At 54.5% G+C, this 27365-nt stretch overlaps 1 protein-coding gene across 4 annotated transcripts; it reads right to left on the reverse strand.

Moving 5' to 3' along the window:
• Nucleotides 1-709: 709 nt before the first annotated feature.
• Nucleotides 710-27145, reverse strand: SYNGR1 (synaptogyrin 1). 4 transcript variants are annotated; one of them, XM_066257660.1, is made up of 4 exons: nucleotides 26848-27145; nucleotides 10468-10705; nucleotides 8984-9129; nucleotides 710-4425 (listed from the first exon to the last, which is right to left on the reverse strand). In XM_066257660.1, exons 1-4 carry the CDS (start codon nucleotides 26947-26949, stop codon nucleotides 4204-4206), a joined length of 708 nt encoding a protein of 235 aa, XP_066113757.1. In that variant the 5' UTR covers nucleotides 26950-27145; the 3' UTR covers nucleotides 710-4203. The 4 variants fall into 4 exon arrangements, with proteins under 4 accessions (XP_066113757.1, XP_066113776.1, XP_066113785.1 ...); XM_066257679.1 differs by lacking the exon at nucleotides 710-4425 and adding an exon at nucleotides 7411-7727 and having other exon boundaries at nucleotides 26848-27133; XM_066257688.1 differs by lacking the exon at nucleotides 710-4425 and adding an exon at nucleotides 7734-8247 and having other exon boundaries at nucleotides 26848-27144.
• Between the last annotated feature and the right edge of the window lie 220 nt (nucleotides 27146-27365).

Consider the following 27365-nt stretch of genomic DNA (forward strand, 5'->3'; position numbering starts at 1 on the left):
TGTCTGTCAAGCTCTTCCCCAGCCAGGGATCTCGTGCTTATCCCTCTCTCCAGCACACTCACCAGCCCATTTCCTTGCCAGTGAAGCCCTGCTCATCCTTGAGCTCAGGTTCTGGGTCACCTGCATCCGCGCCGGGGTCTACACCACATGTGCTGACATTCTCTCAGCACTTATTACCATTTGCAATTTTGCTTGCATGTGGGTTTAGCGTCTATCTTCCCTGCTAGAAACATCTCTGTGAGGGCAAGGCTGTCTGCCCATTCAACGTGAAACTCCTAAGGCCCAGAGCAGTGTCTGGCACTTTATCAGGTCTAGATAAATACTGTGCCAGCTGGGGACTACTAACTTTAAAAATGGTGTCCTGCAAACATATGTCTATGTAGAAGCATAGGAATGGTCTATGCTTCTTAATCTTGGAAGAAATGAGGTCAGACTCTTATCTTGAAGTTCCTTCTGGGAGTTGGGGATGGGACCAGGGCAGGGAATGATGTGTGTATGCTTGTGTGTGCACTTGTCTGTGCACATACGTGTATGCCTGTGTGTGCACCTGTGTGTGTGTGTACTTGTAAAGTTGGGGGACACTGGCTTCAACTGTAATGATTTTACTTTTTACTAAAAAGAGATGAACAAAGCACGTCCCAGGTCAGGGGAGATGGATGGGCAATCCCAAGCCACACTCTTGAACAAAAACACACTGTCACAAGCTGCATGCTGGTGGGTTCTGAGTCTTCACTTTATTAGTCACCAGAAGTCACCACCTTCACTTGGTTCACCACAAATAGACGGATGTCATAAAGGAGGGTGCCATGGGGCCCCTGGATTCCCTCTTGAGAGACTTAACCAGGTGATGGGAGAGTCCAGAGTGGGGACCCGGGATGGGGACCACCGTTCACTGCACACACGCACATACATGGAGATATATTTGTGGAGCCTTATATTATACATCTTATATATAGAAAATATATATATTTATACTATACACAGGCAGTAACGCTGCGGGAGTGGCTGGGGCACCCAGACAAGGGCCATGGGCACCAGGGGATGAGGAGGGTCACATCAAGGGGCAGTGCCAGGAGACAGCTGGACCAGCCCACCCTCCCACAAACTCTTGGGAGGAGTGCTCCCCCTTTGTGATCCTTAGAGAATCAAAAGGGGTCTTGGCCCAAGGTTGGGGGCCCCATGGGTAACAAGTGGGGGCTCTTGGTTACATGGGGGAAACCTGGACCCCGAAAGTCTGTGAAGATCAAGAATCACCAGGGAAGGTTGGAGGGGGGAGTGAATGCCAGTCTCCTGGGAACTAGTCCCTCAATTGTTACACCCTGGGGTAGACCTAGAGCCACACCCAAGCAGGTGGCCTGTGACTGTGTGGGATGAGTGTCAACTCAGAGGCAGGAGACCTGAATCCTGAACCTTTAGCTCTGTGCTTGACTTTGGACAAGTTACTGTCTTCCTGGCCCAGACTCTTCTGTCTCTAAGGGTCCCTGAAAATCTAAACTTCTGTGGAACCCAGTGTTCCTGGGCTCTCTCTTGTGCTTGATGGGAGGAGGAAACCCAAACTCTGCAAGGTCAGGACGCTGGGGGGGCCTTCTCCAAGGAAAGGCTTAGAAGCAGAGGGAGTAGCAGGGAGGGAAAAGGGGATACTACTGGCTTAAGGGCACAGGCTTTCAGCTTGGGCCCCCCAAGGTGTCCTCAGCCAACAGAAGGAACAGGGCTTCCCCACCAACTTTCCAGCAGAGGAGTGGGAGCCTTGGGTCTCACCCATACCCTGCCCTCTGATATCTCTCACCCTGTTTCTCAACTCCTCTGCTTGGTGCTGCGATGTCTGGGCTGTACCCAAGAACGAGTGAGATGATTCCGCGCCCCCCACTCCTGGCAGGGGTCTTGCAAACTCTCCCAGTCTGGGGTGGCAGGGAGAGTCTGCAGTGAACATCCAGGGGCTGGGTGAAGCTTAAATGTACCCTGCCCTCTGCCCAGCGTCACCAGAGCTGGTTGGCGCTCAGGGAGAACAGGTGGGCAGCAGCCTGGGGTCTCCAGGTGCCCATAAGCAGGGGGTGTTTTTGGTGGAAAATGGGTGAAGGGTAGGACCTCTCACAGCCTCCTGCATGGGCACAGAACTTCTGCCAGAAGCACCCCAACCCGATCCACCCCCTTACCTGCTCCGCAAACCTCTGGTCTGGTATAGCTGGCCAGAAACCATGACCCCAACCTGTCACAAAGTGGGCCACCCAGGGAGAGACAACCCTTCCTCAGACATGGAAAAATGCAGTAACAACCCGCCACTGCTCAGCTCTCTGAGGTCCTCGCCCCTCACTGCTGCCCCGTGGGAGGCCTTGAACAGACGTGAGTTCAGATCCATACCCTACTGCTAACTCACTCTGAGCCTCAGTTTCTCCTTCTGACCGTGATGCTACTTCTCTGCTTAGGAAGTTCCTTCTCCTTCCCCACCTGCTGCGCTGAGTCCTGCCACCCTCAGGACCCTCCTGGGGAGCCTCCACCCACGGTGCACCCTGGTCCTGCTGTGGGCGTGGTGCTCATCTCTGACGGCCTGTCAGCTCCTGATCCCAGCACAGGTGCCCATAACTGCTGGCTGTCATCTGCCTCTTGGGTTTCCTGTGAGCGCATGGGTTGCTGGCAGTGAGAACACCTGGCACCCGCTGACCCATGGTCCCCTTGCCTTGCTCCCTGAGGCTCTGGGGCCCAGGTCTTCCCACATCTCCGTCCAGTGTTCAAGGTCTCCCTGTCCCTAAAGGCTCAACGAAGAGCCCATCTTGTAAAATAGCCCCCATCAACCTTCCTTGTACCATGGGGACACCTATGACTTTCCTCTACAGCTTGTGGCTCCCAGGGCCGACCACGCCCAGGGACTCTGACCATGCATCTTGGAGCAGCTTGTACACAGCAGCAGCTCCCAGGCTGGCTGTGCAAAGCCCAGAGTCCTTGTCCTCTCCACTCAGCCTCCTACAGAGAAAGCGGCCCCAAGGTGGGCCGTCTGGAGTGCCAGGGGAAGGACTTTCCATCCCCGTGGCTGTGAGAGCCCTTAGGCCCCTGGCTGGCCCCAGAAGAGGGAAAGATTAGACAGTGTCCTAGATCAGCTGTTTCCTGGGAGGTCACACTGACAGGAAACCGGGGTATCTGTTGGGTAGTTGTGGTCAAGAAACCTAGTCAGCAAGCCCAGCTCTGCCACTCACTCACTGTGACTCTGGGCCAGCTGCTCCTTCTGGGCCTCCTTATCCTTACCCAGCCCTGGGTGGGGTCTTAGTGAGCCTCTCCTGGAGGCAGGGACAGTAGTCAGTACTTCGGGAGGCCACAGAGGGGGAGCCAAGCTCCCAGGGGGACACACAGAGTGGTATGCAGGGAAACGCCCACCCTGAGAAGGGCCGTGGGGATTTGCAGAGAGGGCCTGGAGGCAGGGCTGTCCCTCTGGGGAAGAGCAGGGGCAGAACAGGCCCCAGCTTGCAGCAGAGTCAGGGTGTCTCATGGATTGAGGTGCCCAAAGCCTCCCAGAGTAACTGGAGCACTGAGCAGCAGAGCCCCAGGCTGGGGTACGGGGGAATGTGGGGACACAGGACAGCAGGTGCCCTGCGTCAGGCAGTCTGGGCTTGGCCCCACCTCCACCACTGGCTGCCTGAGTGACCCTGGATGAGTACTCTTGACTTCTCCAGGCCTCAGTTTCTACAACTCCTAGCAACCCATCCACTTCTAGCAGGGCTATGGTATCACCCTTGGCAGGTGACAACCCCCAGGGTCTTGAGGATGTTCACACTTACCCTGCAACCAACCTTCCTAGCATCCCTCTCTACCTTTCCCACCATTCACACCTCTGGCACCAATAGGCCCTCCTGCACATCTCACCTTGCTCCTCTCCAGAGACCATTTCCCTTTCACACCCCGGGGCCAAGCATGGGCTGCATACACACCAGGCGCTCAGTGAATGCTCGGTGACTCAGTGAATGAGTGCAAACACCCAGGCCCCTGCTGGACACACCTGCACACGCACGTAGACCTCACCCCTGCCTGCAACAGCTCACTGCCCCATCCCGCCCTGAGCTGCCCTGGACTTCAGTGGAGCTCTGGGAGGCTGATGAGGCGCTAGGCAGGGCAGCCTGGGGGGAAGCAGGGGTCTGGGTGTGGATAGAGGGGGCAGGGGTGGTGGGGGCTGGGGCAGGGGGGGCTGGGGAGGGGGAGGAGGCGGTCACTACCAGCTCAGTAGCCCTGTGACTGATAGCCCTGGGGCTCGGTGTCGAAGGCGCTGGCCGGCTGCTGGTAGGCGCCACCCATGCCGGTGGGGTCAGGCCCAGTGCTGGGCTCCACGTAGGGGGCGTAAGGCATGCTGGAGTCCTGGCTGGGGTCCATGTAGTCCTGGGAGAAGAGGGCCGAGTCGGCGCCAATCTGGTACCGCTGGAAGGCCAGCACAGCCTGGCCTGCCTGGGGACGAGGGCCGGTGGGGACAAGGATAGGTGGGAGGGGATGGTTAGGGGAGAGACAGACAAGAGCACAGGGTTAGTGGTGGTTAGTGCACCAGACACAGGAACTAGAAGGTTAAATGTCCTCAGAGCCCCAAAGACAAGTCAAGCTTGACGGGAAGAAAAGCTGTCCTTGCAGCCAGCCCTTGGTAGGCCCAGAACCACACTGTCCAGCCAGAAAGAACTTCAGAAGTCGCCTGCTCCATGTCTCCGAATCCTAGAGGTTATTCTGGGCCATCAAAACTTCTACTCTACATTGTGGAGTGTTAAAACGGCCCGAAACACAGATGTGATAGCTGGAACTCTAGCTGCCATGATGGACCATGAGACCCATGAGCCAAACTGTAGGGAGAGAGGCCTGGGTCACTCAAGACTTCGGGAGCCTCTACACCAGCCTTGGACTCTCTCCAGACCTGGACTTCATTTAAACCACTGTTATTTGTGATTTCAGTCATTTGCTGTAGAACCTAATTCTAAGTGAAACAACTTGGTCTAACAAGTTTGGGAAACTGAGTTAAACAGAGTGAGACAGGTGTCAGGACCATACGACTTGTCAGGGCCTTGACCATTTAATGTACGCTGGAATCCCCAACGGGAAAATGGCAAGGGGAAGCCCCCTTTTTTCAGTTGGAAAAACTGTCTACAGCATACATGCATAGGTGAGAGACTCTTTTTTGGTAAAAGCAATTAAATTGTTATTAAGGACAATGGCATTGACCAAACCGAGCCAGGAAATAAGTTAAATTTGTTATTATAAAAAGTTTGTAGGGGGCCTGACCAGGCGGTGGCGCAGTGGATAAGGTGTCAGACTGGGATGTGGAGGACCCAGGTTTGAGACCCCGAGGTCGCCAGCTTGAGCACGGGCTCATCTGGTTTGAGCAAAGCTCACCAGCTTGGACCCAAGGTCACTGGCTCGAGCAAGGGGTTACTTGGTCTGCTGTAGCCCCATGGTCAAGGCACATATGAGAAAGCAATCAATGAACAACTAAGGTGTCGCGACGAAAAACTAACGATTGATGCTTCTCATCTCTCTCCGTTCCTGTCTGTCCCTATCTATCCCTCTCTCTGACTCTCTATCTCTGTAAATAAATAAATAAATAAATAAAATAAACTTAAAAAAATAAAATGGCCAATTAAAAAAAAAAAAAAAGAAATGTAAGAAAAAAGAAAAAAAACGTTTGTAGGTTTACACTGAAAGTCTCTCCAGAGATCTTTCCAGCCCAGGTGACCTGTCTGCAATGGGAACATGCCAACCTCCTACCCCCTGATTTTCTGAGCTGGGAAGACTGAGACCCAGAGAAGGGAGGCCTCAGGGTAGAGTTAGTGCCAGAACCCAGACCCGAGCACAGACCTTCCAAGGTCAGGGCCCTCCCCAACTCCTTCCCCTTGACCAGCCCCCTGGCAAGGGACCAAATCAACCAGGAACCCAAAAGGGCCATCAGGTCAGAGGCAGGTGCTTGGGGTTTAATTCCACCAAGTTCCAGAAGCCCAGTGACTAGGCATTAACTTTCTGTTTCTGTTACGGGAGAGAGCTCCGGGGGACAGCCCTTCCTGGGAAGCGGCTGTTTAAAGCTAAGTGTCAGGGGCCCTGGAAAGGCAGGCCTACAGGAGTTGGCTGAGGAAATCAGGTGGGGCCCATGTGTCTTTTATGCCATCTTGGTATGAGGTCCTGCCTGCTGGAGGTTCAGATGCAGGAGCCTGGAGCAGGGAGGGGGAAAGCCTCCCTGGGGTGGTGGTCTGGTCTTCAGCACCCTGTGCCATCAGCAAGCCCACAGGAGCACATGAGAAAGGAATGAGTAAGTTCCTAGGAGAAACAGCTGCAGACCCAGCTTTCCCAGAGGGCTCAGGCTGCACTGCCCGGCTGGTGTCCTGCACGGTGACAGAGCGCCAGAGCAGCAGACCTCCATGGGCTTTCAGGGCAAGGCCTCGGACTACAGGCACCTCGTGCTAATCCTGTGGGCAGTCCTCTGCCCTCACTGAGTCAAGGCGTCCCTTAGCCATCTCACTCAAGGGGCCGCAATATAGAAGCAAAGGAGGGAAGTGGGCCCCTGTTGGACTGGGGCACAGGGGGGAGCCTGGGAGTTCTGCTCAGAGCCCAGGAATCTGGCGGTCCACCTGGCTCTGCTTCCTCAGATCAGGTACTCTCTCGAGCCTATCGTGCTGTTAGCAGCCTGCACTTGCATGCCTCCAGAGTCAGGAAGCTCACTCTGTGTGCTCTACTTTGGGGCCTGCTTATGCTGTTACCTCCTCAACTCCTACACAGAGTTGAGGGACAGATGGGCTCTTGCCCGGACAGCTGAGGGCCCCAAGGAGGGAACTTGTGCAGAACCGGAGGCCAAAGTCCTTTGGAAAAACAAGGACTCACCACATGAGAATCACCCCCGAAATCAAGATTGTGGAAGTGTTCTGACTCCTTGTACAGAATGAGTGACTAAAGGAAGGAGTGGATAAATAAATAAATGGATGAATAGATAAATTAATGAGTGGATAAATGAATGAATGAGGGAATAAATGAAAGAAGAAGAGACTCTATTCTATACATTTATTGAGCATCCGTGCAACAGCCCTGAGAGGCTGGTCCATCCTCACTCCTCAGTCAGGGAATTAGAGAGTAAGAGGTCCTGGCTGCTGGAGTCGCACAGAGTGCAGGGGTCTGCCCAGGGTCACACAGCACATGCGGGCGGAGCCAGGTCCTCAGCCAGGCCTCCCTTGGCAGCCAGTCTGCACTGGGTCTATACAATCAGCCTTCATGCCACAGCCATGGGCAGGCTCACACACTGTGTCCACGGCTCAGCACCCGGGCAGCCCATGTATGGAGCTACCTCCAAGCCTGTAACAGCCTTCAGCAGTCCTTTTTGGGGAGATTTTGGTTGTCTGTCTCCCCTACCAAGCCTATGGGCTCCTGTGGCCAGGGATCCCATTTGATGATCATCAACTACGCACAAAATAGCTGCTCAAGAAATGTTTACTGAATAAATGGACACATGAATGGACACATGAAAAGTAAACAAAAGAGGCAATGAATAAGTGACAAGTCTTAACTGGCCTCTCAAGCCAGCCTCCCACTGCCCTGGATGTCCTGGCATCCTGGCCGTGCTGGGCAGCAGGCCGCCCCATATCCTCGCCCACAGGGCAGGACACAGGGCTCCCTGCCTCAGGAAGCCGGCAGGCCTACGGCTGTGCCGAGGTGGGAAACAGCGTGCTGTATTCCTCCTGGAAGGTAAGGTCCTTGAATCTCCGCACGGCCAGGGCGGCAGTCAGGCTCTGCCAGGAGAAAGTAGGAGTGAGGCCAGCAGGGAAGAGCTGGGAAGGGCAGAGGTGCCAGCAGGGAGACAGCTTCGGTGGGCCAGGGAGGCACCCACTATCTGACCCTGAAAATCCTAGTGTCCAACCACCCATTCCTCTGTAAGCCCCGCCTCCATCTCGGGGCTTGCTGCTCCCAAACACCTCTCGCCTGGGCCCATGGGCCCCATGTCCAGGAACCTTCTCTGGTCTGAGATACCCTGAGGTCACCTGGTTTTTCCTCCCAGCCTAGAGGACACAGAGATCTGGAGTGACCGTGGCTAGCCCCCACTTTCATACTCTAGCTCCCAATATTGCATTGGGGTGAGGGGTCCCACAAGAAAATGAAAAAGAAGTCAACCCAGGGCAGGCCCAGGAGGGTAGGGGCACAGGGACTCCTGCTTGCAGAAAGCTAGGCCCAGGACTGCTGGCAGGCCTGGAGGAGGGCCGTGGGCAGTGAGGGGAGAATCCACGGGACGAGAGCCAGTGTGGCCCCAGACATCTGCAGGAAGGAGAGCAGGAGAGAAGAAATGAGCTGAGATGGCCTGGAGCCTTACTTCCAGGGGGTCTTGCCTTCATGCTAGTGGGTGCTCAAGACCATGGGGCTCAGAGCTGACAAAGAGCTGCTCTGGCCTGTCCGGTGCAGAGACACGCTCTCTTTGACCCACATGCTTTAAAAAAAAAACAAAAAAACCTGAGTAAACTGCTAACACATAAAGATCAGATTTCACAAAGAAATTCCGGTTTCTGGCTTCTCTGGACAACAGAAGACCACGTGGCTGCTCTAGGTCCCCACTCAGAACAGGGCCCCTTCTAGTATAGGCATGGACATGCCACCTGGCCGGCTCATGCCCTCCCTTCTTATGTCTTGTCTGCCAGGCGGGCAGCTAAGTCTTGGGGGAGTGACACTGCCCCAAATCCAATCTCCTGATTTTATAGATGAGAACACAAAGGCCCGGAAAATTAGAGGCAGCCCGAAAGTCTGACCCAGGTCTCCTGACTCTGAGGCCTGGGCTCCTTCCCAGCCTTAGAACATCAAAGCTTTATCTCTTCGTGTAGGCCTCAGCTTTCTGTATGTTAAAGAGGATAGGAAGTACCCACCACAAAGCCACCGTGGTGGGTGCTCTTTACCAAAGCAAGGGTCTGCCATCACCACGTGATTGTCTTCTCTGGCAATGGCAACAGTCTCCTTCCTCAGGAGCAGCCCCAGAGCCTGGCTGGGCAGGCTGTGCACTCACCCACGTGAAGATGGAGAAGAAGGAGAAGGCGATGGCGGCCCGGGCTGCGTCCGTCCCTTCGTTCAGTGGGTTGTCCTTGGGCTTGGAGACCTGCCACTGGTTGGCCAAGTAGCAGAAGCCCACGAACCAGAGGAAGGCCCAGAAGGCTGGGGTGTCCACCAGGGGCAGGGAGGACAGTCCATGCATGGGAAGAGGGGGAAAGTTGGGAGGAAACGGAAACCAAGGAATAGGCAGAGGTTCAAGAGCACATCTCCCATGCTCCCCCACCCCCAAAGCGGGGGCAGAGAGGGGAGTACAGAGAAGATAAGGTGAGAACAGAGAGGTCAGTCATATGCACAGCCAGAGACAGATCATGGAAAGGAGCCAGCCAAGGCCCAGGGAGAACCAGGGGCAGTGAGAGGGTGGAAGGGAAGGAGGGAGAGACAGAGAGAAAATCAATCAGCCCAGGCCGGCATTTCTCTAACCTCAGCCAAACACAGACTGCCCAGCTATCCCTGACTGGCCCAATGTCCGTCCTGAGGCCTGCAGCTTTCTGGGAGGACACCCCAGACACCCCTTCAGGCCTGACTGTAGCCTTCCAGAGAACTGGGTAGGGGGAAAGTGAGGTGGGCTCAAGCCCAGCGGGTCTGAGCGTCTACCCCTAATGTACTTGCAGCCTCACAAAGCCCCTGAGGTTAGTGAGGGTACCTTTGAGACCCAAGGTCTGGGAAGTTCAGCACTGGGAGCCTTGTGGTACCACGATCTTCTGTGGTGCTCATGGTCTGTTCAGGAAGGACCAGAGATGCTCAGAGATACCATAGGTGTGCCCAGTGGATGGGGTATCTAGACCCCAGCCCCTCTAAGAGGCACTGCTGGGGAACCTCTGGACTCTGTGGAACCCCAGCGTGAGAATTATTAGTTTTGTTCTAGTTCCTTCAAGCCTAGGGACCCCAGACCTTGCTGCCAGGCTCATCCTAAGAGTCCCAGGCCTGGAAATGGGGGAAGGTCCCTGCCACAGACCTGAGACCACAGCCTAGGCTAATGAGGCCAAGTCACGCTGACTCTTAACCTCAGCCTCTACCAATCAGATTCTCAAACTCATGGAACAGATGTCAGGTCAGCCCTGCTAAGGCCGTTTCTGAAGGGTAAGGGCAGGAGGTCACCTTGGCTCCCCAGCTCCAGGTTCCGGCCTTCCCCAGGGCACCTACTGTGTGCAGGGCCTTCAGTCACCATGCTGTTTCATTCTGAGGGGGCTTACCAGGGAGGCAGCCATTGAGAGTGGCGATGACTCCCCCGGATGGTGCACTCCCCTCCCCACTGGGACTGTGGCTGTTCTGAGGTTGCAGGCAGCATTGGTCCCACCCTGCCCTGTTGCCAGTCATGTGGCCCTATGCCTGTCCCTTCACCGGCCTCACTGATGTGCATGCGGATTAGTGGGACCCGGGCTGGGACAGCCCTCTGCAGACTGTTGTGTGGAGGGCGTGCCCTCTGGGTGGGGGGCTCACCCGAGACACCGATGTCGGACAGGACGGCTTTCTTGCGGTCCTTCACACTGCTGATCTGTGGAAAGTACACGTCCAGGGCCAGGTAGAGCAGGCAGGTGAGGAAGGTAAGGACGCCCACAGTCACCCCGTAGCTGCAGGCGTTGGGGTTGCGGTTGTAGATGCAGAACTCCTTGCCCTCTGAGGGGGTGTTGAGGTAGCCCTCATTCACAATGGAGCCGAACACCACAATGGAGAACACCTGCGGAGGGCAGGGAGTGGTGAGGGAAGGCATGAGAGGGAGGCAGGCCCCACCGAGCACCTGTCCAGTGTGGGAGGTATGGGGGACTCAGTCTGCTTCCTGCCTTTCTGTGAGCCCTCAATAGCAGGCATTTCAGAGGGCAGGCCCAGAGAGGGAAGGAAATTTGCTTGGGGTCACATAACACAGGGCAGGGTCAATCGCTTCCATCCTCAGCCCCAAACACTGAGGACCCTCTCAATATAGATATGGCCCACCCGCCACAGACAGGTCTTCAGAGGTCTTCCTGGGCTCTGATACCAAGTTTTCTCTAGGACTGGACCCAGCCTCCCAGGACCAATGGTCTTATGCCTTCCCGGGTGGGGAACTTGCTAACCTTCCATCTCCATCTTGTACACCCCTTCTCTCTACAGAGCCATGAGCTTTTCTGGGGTCTCAGGCCCCACCCTTCTCTGTTGTCTAGGCCCTGACAAGTGGAAGAAGTAATAAATGAAAAAATTACACCAGTCACAATCCTGCCAATTCCAGAGCAACCTGCAGCACCCTGAGTGAGTTACACATGGTACCTCGTTTAACCCTCAACAGGTCTACTTCAGTTTGGTTGGCAACCAGCTAAGGTGGCCCCATGACCCAACCTCCTGGTATTCATACCCGGTGGCTGGGCCTAGTGACTTGCTACAGAATATGGCAAAAAGTGGTTGGTGGGCTATCACTTCTGCAAGGAGGTACAAAGGCTCTGGTTCTTGGCCCCTCTTGCCTGCTCGCTCTGATGGGAGCAACTGCCATGTTTTGGACGGCCTCATGGAGAGGCCTACCTGGCAGGGAACTGAGGGTGCCCCCAGTCAACAGCCAGAAGGGAATGGGCCTCTCAGTTCAAAAGCCCACAAAGAAGTGGGTCCAACCAGCATCATGTAAGTGAACTTGAAAATGGATCCACCCTTAGTTCTGTTAGATGAGCCCGTAGCCCTGACTGACACTGAAGGCAGCCTGTGACAGACCCTGAGGTAGTGGCCCCTAGTTAACCAGATTCCTGACCACAGAAACTGTGAGATAACAAGTGTTGTTTTAAGCCACTGCATTTTGGGGTAATTAGTTATGTAGCAATAGCTAACTAGTATAAAATCAGTATCATCAGCATTTTGCAGAATGGCAGTTAAGGTGCAGGTACTGGTTAATGTGCCCAGTGTCACACAACCAGTCGATGGCAGAGCTGGCTTCAAACCCAGACACCTGACTCTAAAGTTCGTGCCTTTTCCTGTCTCTTGCCTTGCCTACCCTGGAACTGTGAGGATGAGGAGGCCCAGACCCACGGACATGCACGCGAAAAGGCAGTGCTTTGGCCAGGAAGATTCACAGCATTCATTTCCACTCCTCTTTGCTTTGTGCTTCTTCTATCAAAAAGCTATAATTTCAAGACATATTTTCATATTCAGCTGACACTTGGGATGGTTAGTGACGCCGGGGCAGGTGTGAGAAAAAATATGGGAAACAGTATTATTTTTCTTATCTTATCTAAGATTTCTACACTTGACATGGGTTTTATAACACACTGGATATATATTAGTGTAGTAGCGAAATATATATAAAACAAGTAAGTCTACATTTAATGGGAGGACTGATTCAAACATTTTTCCTAAAGGCGTGCACGAGACCACTGGTTCATGACTCTGTGCTGAGAAGGATTCTGACTCCCATGTCCATTGGATGAATGGAGAAGCAAGTGCCACTATATCCGTACAATGGAGTATTATCCAGCCATAGAGAACACAGATGTCCCAGCTATCCCTGACTGGCCCAATGCATGCCACAAACAGACGAACCTTAAAACAAGTGAAAAAAAAAGCAAAAGAGGCCAAACACAAAAAGTAAATATTACATGATTTATTTTATGAACTGTATCCCTAGTATAGACAAAAACTAGATTAGAGGTTAGCAAAGGATGGGGAGGGAAGTATGGGGACTGATTACTTAATGGGTATGGGGTATTTTAGGGGGTCATAAGAAAGTTTTGAAACGAGAGAGAGGTGGTGGTTATACAACATTATGAAAACATTAAACTCCACTGAACTGTATGTATACTTTAAAAGGGTTTGTTGTATGTTATGTAAATTTTTCTGCAATTAAGAGAGAGAGGATTGTGGGGCCGTGTCCTGGTTCAGCCATGGGCACAGAGGTAGATTGTGAGCCACACGTCCACCTGTCCTGATTTGGGAGGGTAAACATATCCAGTCCTTCAGATCCGGGCAGGAACCCTGGCTCACAGCCCTGCCCTGTCACAGGGTCTGCGTCTTCACTATCATGAACCAGAGAGGGCAATTTGTACTGTCCCTAATCACAGAGTAAAAAAAACTGAGGTTCAAAAAGAGTTGACAGTGATGTTAGCAGTACAGGCTGAACTTGAACCCAGGTCCACTAACTCAGCCCTGTGCTCTTTTCCATCTGATCAAGCTGACTTTCAGCCTCAGGAGGTGCATCCTGAAGGAGGAGCAGTATTTCCTGAGACTTGAGGGGTCAGCAAGAAAGCATCAGTGTGACTGGATCAGACAGTGTGACTGGAGAGCCAGTCTGGTGCTCAGGGGTACAGAGGGGAGAGACAGAAAGTTCTGACTTCAAAGCACTTCCTGAAACACACTCTCCCTGAGGGCTGCTGCCAGAGTGGGGACAAGGGTGGACCCCCTTCCAAAAGCAGGCCGGAGGCGATGGGAGGAGAAGCAAGAGGGCAGAGGTCCCTGTGGAGACAGCAGAGGAGGAACCATTAAGACAGGTCCCTCTCAGAGGAGAGAAGGAGGGAGTCCCTGGAGAGACCAGGAGGACAGTGTGGAAGGCTACATTCCCCCATGAGGATAAGGAGCAGATCAAAACACAGGGCAGGACGGAAGGAGGAGGCTTCACACCAGCTCCCTGCTGCTTGCCCTCAGGCCTCTGGACCCCCACCCTGCAAGGGTAGGGGAATGCTCATTTCAGGCAGGACAGAAAGGGCGAAGGCCGAATATGAGAGAAGGCGCGAGGCTGAGTATGACCAGGGTGCTGGGACTAGAGAGGTATGCAGGGGAAGAGGGGCAAGGCCTGGAGGGCCACAGTGGGGACACGGAATTGAAATGCAGTCAGAAGTCACAGGGGGTTGACAAGATCTGGTTCTGTGGATCATGGACCTCCCTGCCCCCACCCCACCACCACCACAGCACAATGGTCCCATAAGTGGTTCCCCACTGCCTCCTGCTCATGATTTCAGCCAAGAGGCTAAGGAGTGATTCCCACTACCTTCTGGGTGTAATTCAAGCTTCCAGGATGGGTGGCGAAGGCCTCACCTCCTCACACCCAGGCCCTTTCCACTGCCTATTCCGTGGAAGCCAGTTTCCATGCCACACGTCCTGAGCTGTAACTGACTTTCCCGCGTATATTCCAAGGAGGTCGAGTGAGCTGCCAGGTGGCCCTTCTGCTGGGCATGTGCTATCCGACCTGACTGCTCTGTACCCACAGGGCCCCTTGCGTCCTAGGCCCAGGAGGTCTCATTTGGAGGCCCGAGGACTGGGGCTTGCCACCAGTTGTTCATTCACTCAACAGTATTTTCTGATCACACAGTAGGTGCCAGGCCCTGTGCAAGAGGCCGAGGAGGTGGCAAAGCCCGTTCTCATCAAGAGAGATAAACAGTAAACTAATAAATATTATATGTAGGTAAGTACTGACAAGAGTCCTAAAAATGAATAAAGCAGGGCCAGAGGGGCCGGACTAGGTGATTGGAGCGAGGGGTTCTGATGAAGTGACCTTTGAGCAGAAGACCAACATTTCAAGAAGTAACCATGAGTGCAAAGGCCCTGGGGCACAAATAAGCTTGGTGAGTTAAAGAGGCATATGGTAGCTGAAGCAGAGTCAGTAAGGTGAGATGACAGGCAGGTAGGGGTTGGCTCCCACTGCCTTGAGGGGTAGGGTGAACTCAGGAACCACTTCAGTCTTATGAGCAAGTTAGTGACTTGATCTGACTTAGGTTTGAAAAGAATTACCTCGGCTGTGATGGAGAAAAAAAAGACTGTTGGAGCAAAGGTGAAGCGGCACCCAGATGAGTGATGAGGGAGCTGAGCCGGTGTGGGCAGTGGTGATGTAAGAAGTGGTGGGGTGCTGAGTGCATTCTGAAGGTAAAGCCATCAGAACCTGCTGACATGTCCGCCATGGGGAGTGAGGGAAGGAGTGGAGAGCAGGTTGGGGCGGGGATGGGAGTGATGACAAGCAGGAACGGCGGTGTGCGTGTCAGGTCTTCTGCTGGCTGCAGGGCTGGGCCAGGCCCGACAGTCTACAGATGGAGAAATTGAGGCTTGGGGAAGGGAAGAAACGTTGCCAAGGACACACAGTCAGCCCCTTTCGGTCTCCCAAACTCCCTCTAGGATCCTGAGCCCCTGTTTAACGTCTCCATTTAGCTGCCATCTCCTCACCCGGAGTGAGGAATAGCCTAAGGACAGGGCATGGGCCTCCGTTTCTGTTCCTCAGCCACTTCCAGGCCAAGCAGGATAACGGGGTGGGGGCGGGGGGTTGCCTCAGACCCCACTGTGTGACTCCGAATTAACTCCACATGGTTCATGCACTTATTCTCATTCTACAGCTGCTTCCCAGGTCATATGGTTAGGGTGAATCCACTCTCAAATCCGAGTTTCTAAATCCAAGCTGGCGCCCTGCAGCCTCCGGGGTGACTTGCTAGGGCCAGATCTGCAGGGATAGCAAGGAGCACACAGAACAGCCACTGAAGAACCGGAAATTAAGCCAGAATGAAATTCTATACTGTGCGGCAGAGCATGAGAACTCATCCTAACAAGCAGGTTGCTGCAGGGCCAGGAGACAGGCCTCGGAAGCAGGAGGGTGGAGGGAGGCGGCCTAGGGAGGACCCGGGCAGGCTGCTGCTCACTGGCAGGCACAGGAAAAACCATCTTCCTTTGAGCTACAGAAAAATGCGAAAATAGAAAACAAAAAACCCCTAAACAAAACAAAACCACCAAGGTAAACGGGCCAAGGCTCTTTGTGGGTTTTTTGTTTTTTGGGTTTTTTTTGCCATCTTTATAATCCAATCCTGGGTCTTTTTAAAAATGGATTCCAGATGGCACTTGGAGCAGAGCTGTGTCAAACTCAGAAAAACAAATCGGAAGGAATTTTAGAATCTCGGAATTTCAGGATTGGACTACTGGATTCGGCTACCAACAGAAACAGAGAAGTGCCCCCTGCCTTCCCCCCAGCGGCTCCCCTCCCCCACCCCCACTCAGCCCTCCCAGAAGGCTGGGGATGGCACTGGTTGATAATTTTGCACTTGCTGTTAGCACCTCCCCAAATGCCTTTCCCCACATTTTTCATCTTTCAAATAGGAGCAAACTCCTTCTCACCCTTCAAAACCCATTGGGAGGTGATGACTCCTGCTACCTTCTGCGACACCCTCCTTCCCAGTCACTCACTCTCTCTGACCTTGACCCTGCACACACTCCTCAAGACTGACTTACCAGCCTGTCTCCCCCATGAGACCACGACAGCCCACAGCCCGCACCAAGGGGAGTGCCTGACAAAAATTATCTCCTTTAATCCTCACCAAAACCTCTAAAGATAAAATAAACCTAAAAACACCCCCAGCCCGTTTCAGAGAGGGAAGCTGAGGCTCAGAGAGGCCTTGACCTGGCCCGCCCAAAGCAGGTGGGCAGGGCACCGGGCCTCCTGCCCAGGCCTGTCCCTCAGCCCCACTCCTGAATGGGAGCCAAGGCTCTGAAGGAGTGAATTCCAGATCCCGAACTCTAGGATCAGCATGAGACCCATGAGGGACATCTGCTGTCCCAAGCTACCTGCTGTCTGGGGTTATGTCACCACCCCACAGTGCGGAGGCGGGGCAGGCCCACCTTACTCCACCAGCTGTATTCAGAGCTGGCAGGCTGTGTGGATACTGCCGGACACTGGGCTAACCCAGGCTCAGGGGTGAGCTGGGCCCAGCCAGTGTGGGGTGCAGAGGCCACTGCTGTTCGCCTAGAAATTCCCAGAAGTTTGGCTTTAAACATCTTCAGGCATATGCTAAGTTTTCCCCCAGATAAGCTGTAGAGATGAGGTCTGAGTCCCACAGCCCTCTGGGCCTGCCAGCTCCTAATGGCACCATCTATCACCCTGCACAGGGACATCTGTTCTTAAGTCAAGTGGCTGGGAGGAGTCCCTGGTCCTTATACCGTGCTACAGGCAGCCAGCAAGCTGGCCTGCTCACCGGCTCTCCCCTTTGTAGTCTCAACTGTGGCCTACTTCCAGGCGGCAACGTCGCTTGCCTAACCCAACACAACCTCCTCAGTGGTGTCCCTGCCTCCTCCAAGCCTAACTCTCACCAGCTCCTCTCCTGGCTGAGGGCAAAGTCCCTCCTCCCTGCAGGCTCTCAGATCCCGTTTGGGCTGCTGGTCTCTGCTGCAGCACCCCAATGACCTCAATCTGCCCTAATCCTGGCTCCCACCCAGCTGCTCAGACCCCAAACTGGGCTCATCATCCTCAGACACATCCAATCTGGCATCAAGCCTACTGCTTCACGCCCTCCCCCCCAATAACTCAAATTACTCCACACTCCCACACTGGTCCAGGCCAACACTGCTTCTTGCCAGGCCGTGACAGCAGCTTCCCAGTCTGGGCGTCCACTCCCGCCCCCTGCATTGTCCTCTTTATAGTAGTTAGAAGGATCTCTTTAAACCTAAGTCAGACCATGTCATCCTCCCCTGCCCCCCAATCAGACTCCTTTCCTACCACTCCCTCTCTTCTGGGTGCCTTCCAAGCTTATTCCTGCCTCTGGGACTTTGCACTTTGCAAAATTTTTTGGCTATTTATTGGTTCACTTGTTGGGTGTACCTCTAATCCCAGAGCCAGAGGGAGAATCAGAAAGGCTTTGAGGGGAGCAAACAGTAAGCCTGATAGATGGACAGAGGCACAGGCAGCACAGAAGTCTGGAGAAATGAGCTTTCTCCCATTGGCATCCCTGGCTTGTGCCCACACCTGTGACCACGGGGAGCTCACTCACTCCCTTACAAGGGGGCTGCTGAGTCCAGTTGAACCTGCCTTCCTGCCAATGTCCTCTCCACAATCCTCCATCCTGTGTTCTGAGAACCCAGGGAAAGGCTAAGTGAAGAAAGGAGCCACCATGCTTTTGAAGGATGAGTCAGGCTGCCAAGGGCCTTCCTTCACGGCAACGGGGCCCTGTCTTCCCCACGGTCATGTGAGGAAACGGCTGAAGCCAAGACAGAGGCATGTGACGGGCACTGGGCAGCCACTTGGCTTCCTGAAGAGCCTCATGCAGAGCCGCAAGGTTGAGCCAGGGTGGGTGGGGCACCTGGGTGGGTGGGGCATCCGGGGTCCCTTCTCTCCTCCCCGACCAGGCACCACATTCTGCAGCCTTGGATGTAACCTGCTGGGGATTAAGCCATAATCTTCCCATAAGCTGTCCTGTCTGACTCTCAGCGGTGGGGGTGGGGAATGGGCTCTGTTGGGCAGGGGCCTGACGAGCAATCCCGTCCTCAAAGTGCTGAGACTCAGCCAGGTTGATCTGAAGGATCTCTCTTCTCTCCACACTGTCCCCATCCTCACCCTCCTGTGATGTAACATGGGAGCCAGTAGCCATTATTATTAGAAAGGGGGAAACTGAGACCCAGAGAGGGGCCCCAGGCTCACACTTGGTGGCAGAATTATCCGGATGCCCACTTTATAATCTAAATCCCAGGTCTTGCTATCTCTGTCTTCTTCAAGATGAGGAGCAGGTCTGGGGTAGTGAGCAATGCCACCCCAGAAAAAGGTTTTAACACCAACCAAGTGTGGCCAGGCCCTCCCAGGCAGGACCTCTGTGTACCTCCAACTGACAGGCAGGGAAAACAAGGCTCTGTGAGGTCCCTCCCCTGGTAAGAAGGATAAACCACCCAGTGCTGTCTGCTCTTCCTTACCTCAATGCCTGCCTCTGCCCTGCCAACCCCTGACATTGGTCCCGTTTCTCTCCCTCTGTGAAAATTCCAGGTCTTCAGAGATAATGTGGTACCAGGCCCTGCCTCACATTCTAGAAGAGAAGACAGACAGAGGGGGAGAAGCCCTCTGCTTTGAGAGTTCTCACAGCTGGTCACACAGAGCGAAAGGGAAGGGGGAGGACAAAGCAAGTTTGGAGGAATCCTGGAAGGCTTTAAGGGGGAGGGGATATTTGAGTTGGGCCTTTAAGGCTGTGTGGGAGACCTGAATAGGGATGGTGGGTTGAAGGACAGAGCAGTGCATTTCACAATGTAGTTCACCCACATGTGGAGTCCTTACGAGATGCCAGGCGTGGTCCAGCACTGGGGATGGGTCAGGGATATAACAGACATGGACCCCGCAGCCTCGCACTACTCTCCTGCACCTCTCAGCCTTTTCCAGACCTCTGCATCTGCTGGGAACTCTTTCCCACTACTCTCCCAATGGGCCCCACCCCTCTCATGTCAACTGTACTGTCACCTCCCATCCCTGACCCGAGTGAGTGTCCCCTCACTCTAGGACTCATGCTCCTCCATTTTAACTGGTTTCTCCATCCCATGAGCCTCACTGAAGAGCAGATACCCAGCATATCTTGACGTGTACGCTGAATAGAAGATGAGAGGTTGTCTGCATCCTGAAGCTTCCGGGCCCAATGGAGGACATACAGACCGCTCACAGCCTGCTAGATGTGCCTGAGAGATCCATTAATAACCATCAGCCACAGGATTTGGGAACGTGAGGGTCACAGGCGATGGAGAACCGGGGGAGAAAGCCTGGCAAGGTGCATGTGAGAAAAGAACCGGAGGAGAAACAGCGCAGATGGTGACTGCAGACAAACCTTCGAAAGGACATGAGGAATGGGCCAGGGGATGGAAATAACACATCTGTAAGGTGACAGGAAAGAGCCAGTGCGGGGAGGGCAAAACAGAGGGTGGAGGAGAGGGAGGGAGGGAGGAAGGGAGGGAGGGAGAAAGGGAGCCAGTGGTGTCCCTGAGTAGGTGACAGGCCAGGGTCCGGTGGGAGGAGGACCACTTGGCTGAGGGTGGCACCCAGCAGGAGGGTCAGTGGCTCAGAGGTCCCAGGCCCAAGGACCTCTAGAATCAGGCGAGAGAGAGCTGGGGAGACAGAAGGGGTGGCAAGAGGCAGCCACCAGTGTGTGTGCCTCTACAGCAGAGGATGGCCTAGGGTCCACGTGGCGAGAGTGGCTGAGGCAGGTGAGAACAGATTGTGGGAGGAGGGAAGGCCAAGGAAGCGAGAGGCCCAGGCGTGAGAAGAATCATGACAGCGGACACTACAGTGACCAGGAATGAAGATGGGGTGGTGCTGGAGAGAGCAGCCACCAAGTCCGGGCATCATGGAGGGAGAGGGGAAAGTAACCCAGGGCTGGCTTACGGTAAGGGAAGAGGCTGATCCTGGACATCATGCGAATCAAGGCTGGGGGAGAATGGTCTGGAAGCAGCCTCAGGAGACAGAAGGGCCCTGCCCACTTCCAGGCCCAGCAGAGGGAGGAGAAGAGAAAGACCAGCTCCCACTGAGAGGGCTGCTAAGAAAGCAGGTCCGGGGAGGGCCAGGGATATTCACAATTAGGGATGTTCAGATGGTGCTGAAGACTCGGGGACATGGGCCACATCCACATGCCACCCACCCGTAAGTTATTTGAGAAGCTCAGGGTTGTTGAGATTCCTGGACGACAACGTTCTAACAATCAGGGTCTGAGGGCCTGGAGCTGTCCCAGTCAGACAGCTTCCCAGAAGTCCTCCTTTCCCCACAGTCTCCTCGCTTGCAAAGGGGAGCTGAGTGACAGTCCATGCCTGGAGGGAAGGCTGCCCCAAAACACAGGGCACAGCTGCCCTGCCAGGCTCCACTGTCACTGCTCTGCTCATACGCACGAACCTAGGGCCCAGGCCCCCTGCTGCAGGGCCCCACAAAGCACTGCGGGCAGGGGCACAGAGGTTCTTGTTATCACTTCTTTAGAGACCAACCAGTCCAAACATTCCTAATCGGAAATCCACTAGGAGCAAGAGTGGATTGAGTGTGGAAAGGTTGGGAACCATCAACCCAATTTGGATTACCTTTTTCCAATCCAACAGATGAGGAAACTGAGTTCCAGAGAGCATGGCATCTTGCTCAGATGAACTGCCAGGCAGGGTCAGAGTGGGTGTAGAAAGTGCCCTGGGCACTTCCCAGTGTCCTGCCCTGCCTCCCTTCCCCTGGACAGACGCTGGCTCTTCCATGGGTATGCAGTGTGGCTCCTTCACCAGTGCTGCCATCTGTCCTCTCCCGTTCCTCCCCTCCTCCTGGTTTTATTTATTGATTTTTTAAAGAGACAGTGAGAGAGAGAGAGAGAGAGAGAGAGAGAGAGAGAGAGAGAAGGGGGAGGAGCAGGAAGCATCAACTCCCATATGTGCCTTGACCAGGCAAGCCCAAGGTTTCGAACCGGCGACCTCAGTGTTCCAGGTCGACGCTTTATCCCACTGCGCCACCACAGGTCAGGTCCCCCTCCTCCTGGTTTTAACTCCTCCTGTGCCCTTCCTCCCCCAGCCTTCTTTCTTTCTCTCTAGGCTCAGGCCTGCCTAACAGCTTTGCACAAGCAGTCTGGCTGGGGACTCCCCAAAGCAGAAAGCAGGGGTGATGTCCTCAAAACCAGTGAGGGCTGTGATCCCAACAACTCCATTTAAGCTTCTCACCTAAAATCAGGGCTACAAAACCCACTTTGACCAGGATCTCATGTGCCTACGAGGAGCAGACTGTATGTTCATTTCTAAAACCTTCACCTCTGCCCCAAACCCAGGCACTGCAATCCCATGTTACAGAGGAGGTAATGGAGGCTCAGAGGCCAGGGTTTTCCCAAGGTCCCATTCTGGGGGTCCTGCTCTTGCAGACAAACTCTCCCAGGGACCTCAAGCTCTTGCACTACTCCTGCACACAGAAAATGCCAAGACACCTGGCAGAATCCTAACGGCCAACATTTCCTGAAGACCAACTTGTGTCTGACCCAACCCTATACCTGAGAGATGGACCAGCCGAAGGCTTAGCCACTGGCAGGCGAAGAGGCAAGGAAGGTTCCAATACTGTCAGCGATAAACACCAAAGCAGCACTGGCCCTACCTTCATGGACCTTGCTCTCTGAGTAAGTGACAGGGATGTGACCAGTGCTGGGAGAGGACAGGCTAGAGAAGACCACACATTTCATCCCAGGACACCTGCCCCACAGCCCTATTCAAGCCATGCTTCCATATGGTAGCCACAGGGAGCTTCTGAAACACACCTCTTCTCTGCCTAAAACCCCTCTCTGTGACTCTCTATGGCCCTCAGATAAAGTTCAGCTTGCATATCTAACACCTGAGGCCCTTCCTGAGCTGTCTACCCCTACCTGCCCCTCTAGCCTTTTGACTCATCACTCTCACTCATATACCTGGGGACCCTAAGAATTCACCATCACTTCTAAAATCCACTCAGACTTTGTGTACATTCTGTTCCTTCTACCTGAAATACCCCTGATCAGAATCAGCTCAGGTGTCACCTCCCCTTGAAAGCCCTCCATGCCTCTACCCTGCAGAGATACTCCTGAGCTACGCCCCACTGGATCTCCTTGTAGCATCCCAAGCCTCCTGGATGGTGCTTGTCGACTCAGTTCCGTTCTCATTGGACTGAGGGCATCTCTGGTGCATCCCACAGGCCAGCACTGACAGGGGCTTGGTATATGTGGAAGGAATGAATGGAGGCCAGAGCTGGCCAGGGGCTCTGTCTGCACCTGGACCCCTTTCACCTACCCTTCTGATGTATGATGACATGGGCGTGCAATCTGGTTGGGAGCTGAGGCAAGGGGTCTTGTCTTGAAGCTGCTGCATTTGCAAAGCATGGCCAGCTTGTATACTTAGTGTTCACTTGAGATGATTAAGGGGACTGATACAAAAGAGGGTGTAAGATCTCCCCCCTTAAACCACCCCTTGGTGCCACTGCGACTCAGACAGGGAAGCCATGGGGAATACATGGAATGATGACCCTGCAGACCACGTGCAAACTGTGGCCCTGACAGTCTGAGCCTTGAGCCAGTACACTAGACCCCTCATCCTGTACCTAACCTCTGTCTTCTGGGGCTGGGAGGAGGGATGACATACATCCTACGTACAGAATCCTGGATGTTACAACCAATGCCCTTAAGACATCAACCCTGAAAGTGGCAAAATTTCAAAGTTTATTGTTTTATTTTGCTAAAACAGAGCATTAATTAAAAAAAAAAAAACCCTCTCCTCTACCAGCACCAATATTCTTCTCCAACAGATCATATCCACTCTCTGAAAGAGACTACAAATTCTAAATAGAAGGTCCTTTACATCAGATCAGTTAATTCCTTGCTGGAACTCCCTTTGTCCCACTCAGCTCCAGTAGAAAGGAGTCACAGGTGGCAGTTACGGATCAGGGCACCTCTGACCTAGCCTGGGCCTCCTTGTTCAGAGGGGGAGACTGAGGCATGGGGGGTGGGCACAGCTGGTGCCTGTAGGAGCAGGAAGTGGCAACAGAGCTGGCCCTCTGCAAGCACAGTCCCATCCTCCCCCAACCTAGGTCAGAGGCAACAAGCAGCTCTGGGCTTGCCTTTGGACACTGTCCCAACTCAGCCATCCCCTCCTCACCTAGAGCAGGATCTGCCAGAGGGCTCACCAGCTCTCTTCCCCACCTTTAACCAATGGGATCAATTCCTCTATTCTTGCTGTGAGCGATTACCCTGACAGGTGTGGGGGTGCAGGAGGTAGCACAGAGGTAGAGGGAAGCCGAGAAAGCTCTAGTCAAGAGACTAGGGGGGTCCTGGCCCTGGCTGGTTGGCTCAGTGGTAGAGTGTCGGCCTGCCGTGCAGGAGTCCCGGGTTTGATTCCCGGCCAGGGCACACAGGAGAAGCGCCCATCTGCTTCTCCACCCCTCACCCTCTCCTTCCTCTCTGACTCTTTCTTCCCCTCCCACAACCAAGGCTCCATTGGAGCAAAGTTGGCCCGGGCACTGAGGATGACTCCATGGCTTCTGCCTCAGGCACTAGAATGGCCCTGGTTGCAACAGAGCAATGCCCCAGATGGGCAGAGCATCGCCCCCGGGTGGATCCTGGTCTGACGCATGTGGGAGTCTGTCTGACTGCCTCCCCATTTCCAACTTCAGAAAAAAAAGAGAGAGAGAGAGACTAGGGAGGTCCTAAGACCTGCCCTTGCCCCAACAAGGCTTGGAGGCTCAGGTTCCAAAGTGGGTTCAGGTTTCATGAGGCCCTGAAGCTTATATGATTTGGGGGCCCTCTTTCAGAAAAAAGAAACAGAAAAAGATTTTTTTTTTTGTTTTTACAAATTTTATGAAATTCCAAGCCCACTGCACACATTGCTGGGCCCCTCCAGGACTGTGGAAGGAGTCTATGTGAATGTGACATAGGATTCCTGGACAGAGAAACCATTCAGCTGAGTATCTGAGACTGCGCGGGGGGGGGGGGGGGGGGGGGCACCCAGGCTGTGAGACATGCAGTGCAAAGGCTGGGAAGGTCCCACAGACCAGGATGAACTGGCCCCCTGGCCCTGGAGCCCAGGCTTTCTTAGTGATGGCAAAGCTTCCTGCCAGCCTGCCAGACCCCCCCCCCCAAACACACACATACACCACGTGCCCAGGTAGCGAGAGGGTGAAGGGTATGCTCCCCAACATGTTAATGCATCAGCATACCACTTATTTTTGAAAAAGACTGAGGGGAGACAGCAGCCCTCCTTAAGTGATGGGATCTCACGTGATTTTTCCCCCCAATTTTTCTTTACTGTGGTAAAATACACATAACATTAAAACTTACCACCTTAACCATTTTTTTTTTTTTTTTTTTTTTTTTTTTTTTTTTAGAGAGGAGAGACAGAGAGAGAGAGAGAGAGAGAAGGGGGAGGAGCTGGAAGCATCAACTCCCATATGTGCCTTGACCAGGCAAGCCCAGGGTTTCGAACCGGCGACCTCAGCATTTCCAGGTCAACGCTTTATCCACTGCGCCACCACAGGTCAGGCACCTTAACCATTTTTAAGTGTACAGTTCAGTGGTATTATGTACATTTATACTGTTGTGCAACCATCACAAGCAACTTCTATATTTCCCAATAACTGGTTTTACAATCAGAAAAAATCTATGTATATGTATTTCTTTTCATTGAATTTACTGGGGTGACACTGAAAAAAAAATTATAAAGGTAAAAAGCCTAGGAGGCTGGAAGGGCAGGAAGATCTGGGTGCAAATTCTCCATTTGCCACTTACATGCGGAGTAACCACGGGCTTCTCTGAGCCTCAGTTTCTTCAAATGTGACACAGGCTGTTGGAGGAACTAGCTGGGTAATTGTGACAGTTACCCTGCATATAGGTATTCTATCAAAGTTACTTTTTCTTCCTCTAGCCTGAAATGTCTTCCCCACACCCCAATGTGCATATATACATGTGAACACTCCTCATCTTTTCAGGCCCAACGTAACACCACTTTCTCCATGAAGGCTCTCTGACTTCCCGGGGAAGGCAGGGAGACCCCTCTCCTGGTTCACTCCATAGTGGGACTGAGGATGCAGTGGGACCAAGGGCTGCGTCTGAGTCATGCCGCCTTCCCTCAGGGCCCTGCAGACTCAATAAAGCTTTGCCAAATGAAGCCATCACAGGCAGAAGTGACCCAAGCAGACAAACTGCCCCCGCCCCCACACAAAGCCAGTAATTTCACCCTCCCAGGTCAAGGACCCAGAAGCCAGCAGAGGGGAGCAATGCACACAGGCAACCCCCGACCAGGCAGGTAGACTCAGAGCTCTACCTTTGCCAAGGGCCTGTCAGGTGTTTGGGGGAGCTGGAGGCTGGCACAGATAAATGGATTCAGTGCCACAAACCCTCATGGACCCAAAGGCTAACAGAACAGGGTTTCCCTGCCCTCACAGAGCTCCCATATGCTGGGTTCCCTCCCTGTAACACCAGGAGGTTTTAATGGTTTAAGATCCTAAAAAATAGCTCTATCAGACCATAATAGGGCCCTGCAAATCCAGGAAATAGAGGGAGCTTGAGCACCCCAAGGCCTCAGCTGGCTTTAAGTGTAGCCTCCTGGAGTCACTAACGGTGCTACTGACTAGTGTATGGAGCTCCAATCTAGCACCTTCTAGTCTGGGTGCACAGGAATTTGCCCCAGGCCAGAAGCAAGACCCTTTAGTGAGGCTGTCTGGGCAATGGCCAGCCAACCCTCAGGAGCCCAGACACTTCCCAGAGCACAGCAGGCTTTCTTTCCCAGGGGTGCTACCGGGCCATGTAAACCCCTTTTTTGGTCCCATTCTCCTCTCCTCCACCTCTGGTCTGAACAGGGACCCCACTCAGCCCTCTGCACTGGGGTGTTCTGCTCCTACCAGGCTGGAGTCCAAATCAGGTCTTTCTGTTTTTCACTGGGGGGAGGGGACCTCTCCCGAGGCTCCAACCCACAGGCATCCAGGTGTATATATGTTGGTGGCAGCACTGAAGGGGGCCTCAAGAAGGCTCCTCCCATCTCTTTACACATCGGGAAACTGAGGTATGAGTGAAGAGGTTATGCTCCCACCTCAGAATTTAATTCCTAATTTCCCGTAAACATTTCTTGGGCGGTTTCCAGCCCAAGGTCACGCTGTGAAGAGGCAGTTCCAAGGCGGAAGCCTGGTATCTGGCTCCCGACTCATTGCTCCACACCGTCCCCACTAAGCCACAAAAACCAGATCCCCTATCCTCTCCTCCTTGAACGTCCACCGCAGCCGCGGCGTGTACGCCCTGACCCACCCCCCAAAAGGCCACCTGAAACCCGGGCTCCGTCCCCACGGTCGCCGGTCCGCCCGGGCTGCCGCGCGCAACCCGAGCCGCGGGCTGCAGGGCTGCGGCCTGGAGGTCACGGCGCTGGCGGGGCGGGGGAGGGGGACAGGAGCGCACCAACTGGGGGCGCCGGGAAGCAAGGCCCGGGGAGCGGCAACCGGCGCCCCTCGCGAGCGTCGAGACCCCCGCCCACCGGGCCGGACGGAGAGAGGGACGGGCACCAGCACCCCGCAGGACTGCTCCCCGCCGGCCGCCGCGGCCCTGCCCGGGGTCCGGTGGGGTTGGGGTCCACCCGGGCGCGCCGCTCTCGCCCTCGTCTGCGCCCCACCCCACCCCCGGCCCGGCCGGGCCACCCAGCCGTCCTTACCCAAGACACGACGCGCAGGATGGTGTGTGGCTGCCGAACCAGGGTGTGAGGGTCGAAGGCGCCCCCGGCTTTACCCGCTCCGTACGCACCCCCTTCCATCATGCCTGCACCCGCACGGTGCCCCCCGTTCGGCGCGCGCCGTCGGGCCGTGCGCGTGCGCGACGCCCCCGCCCCGTCCCCTGCTCGCGGGGCCCGGGCGCCGGGCCTGGCCCAGGGCTCCCGCGAGGGGGCGTTGTGCGCCGAGGGCGTGGGCGGGCTGCGCGCGCCCTGGTGCGCCCCCGTGTCTGCTGCAGACCCTGCGGAGGGTGCGCTTGTCGCTAGCGTAGTGACCTCTTTGCGAAGTTGGGGGTTGGGAGAGGAAAGTGTGTGTAATAAACGCAGGACGTGTCCCCGCTGCAGGTCTACCTGGCTGCCCTGCCCCCATCACAGCCGCTCCAAGCCTAAGGCTCTGGCTGAAACCATCTTCGTTATTTATTGGCAGTCGCTCTGTCTACCTCCAATATAGCAAGAGGGCAGGG

Source organism: Saccopteryx bilineata, chromosome 1, assembly GCF_036850765.1.
Source record: "Saccopteryx bilineata isolate mSacBil1 chromosome 1, mSacBil1_pri_phased_curated, whole genome shotgun sequence".
NCBI classification, from domain to species: Eukaryota; Metazoa; Chordata; class Mammalia; order Chiroptera; family Emballonuridae; genus Saccopteryx; species Saccopteryx bilineata.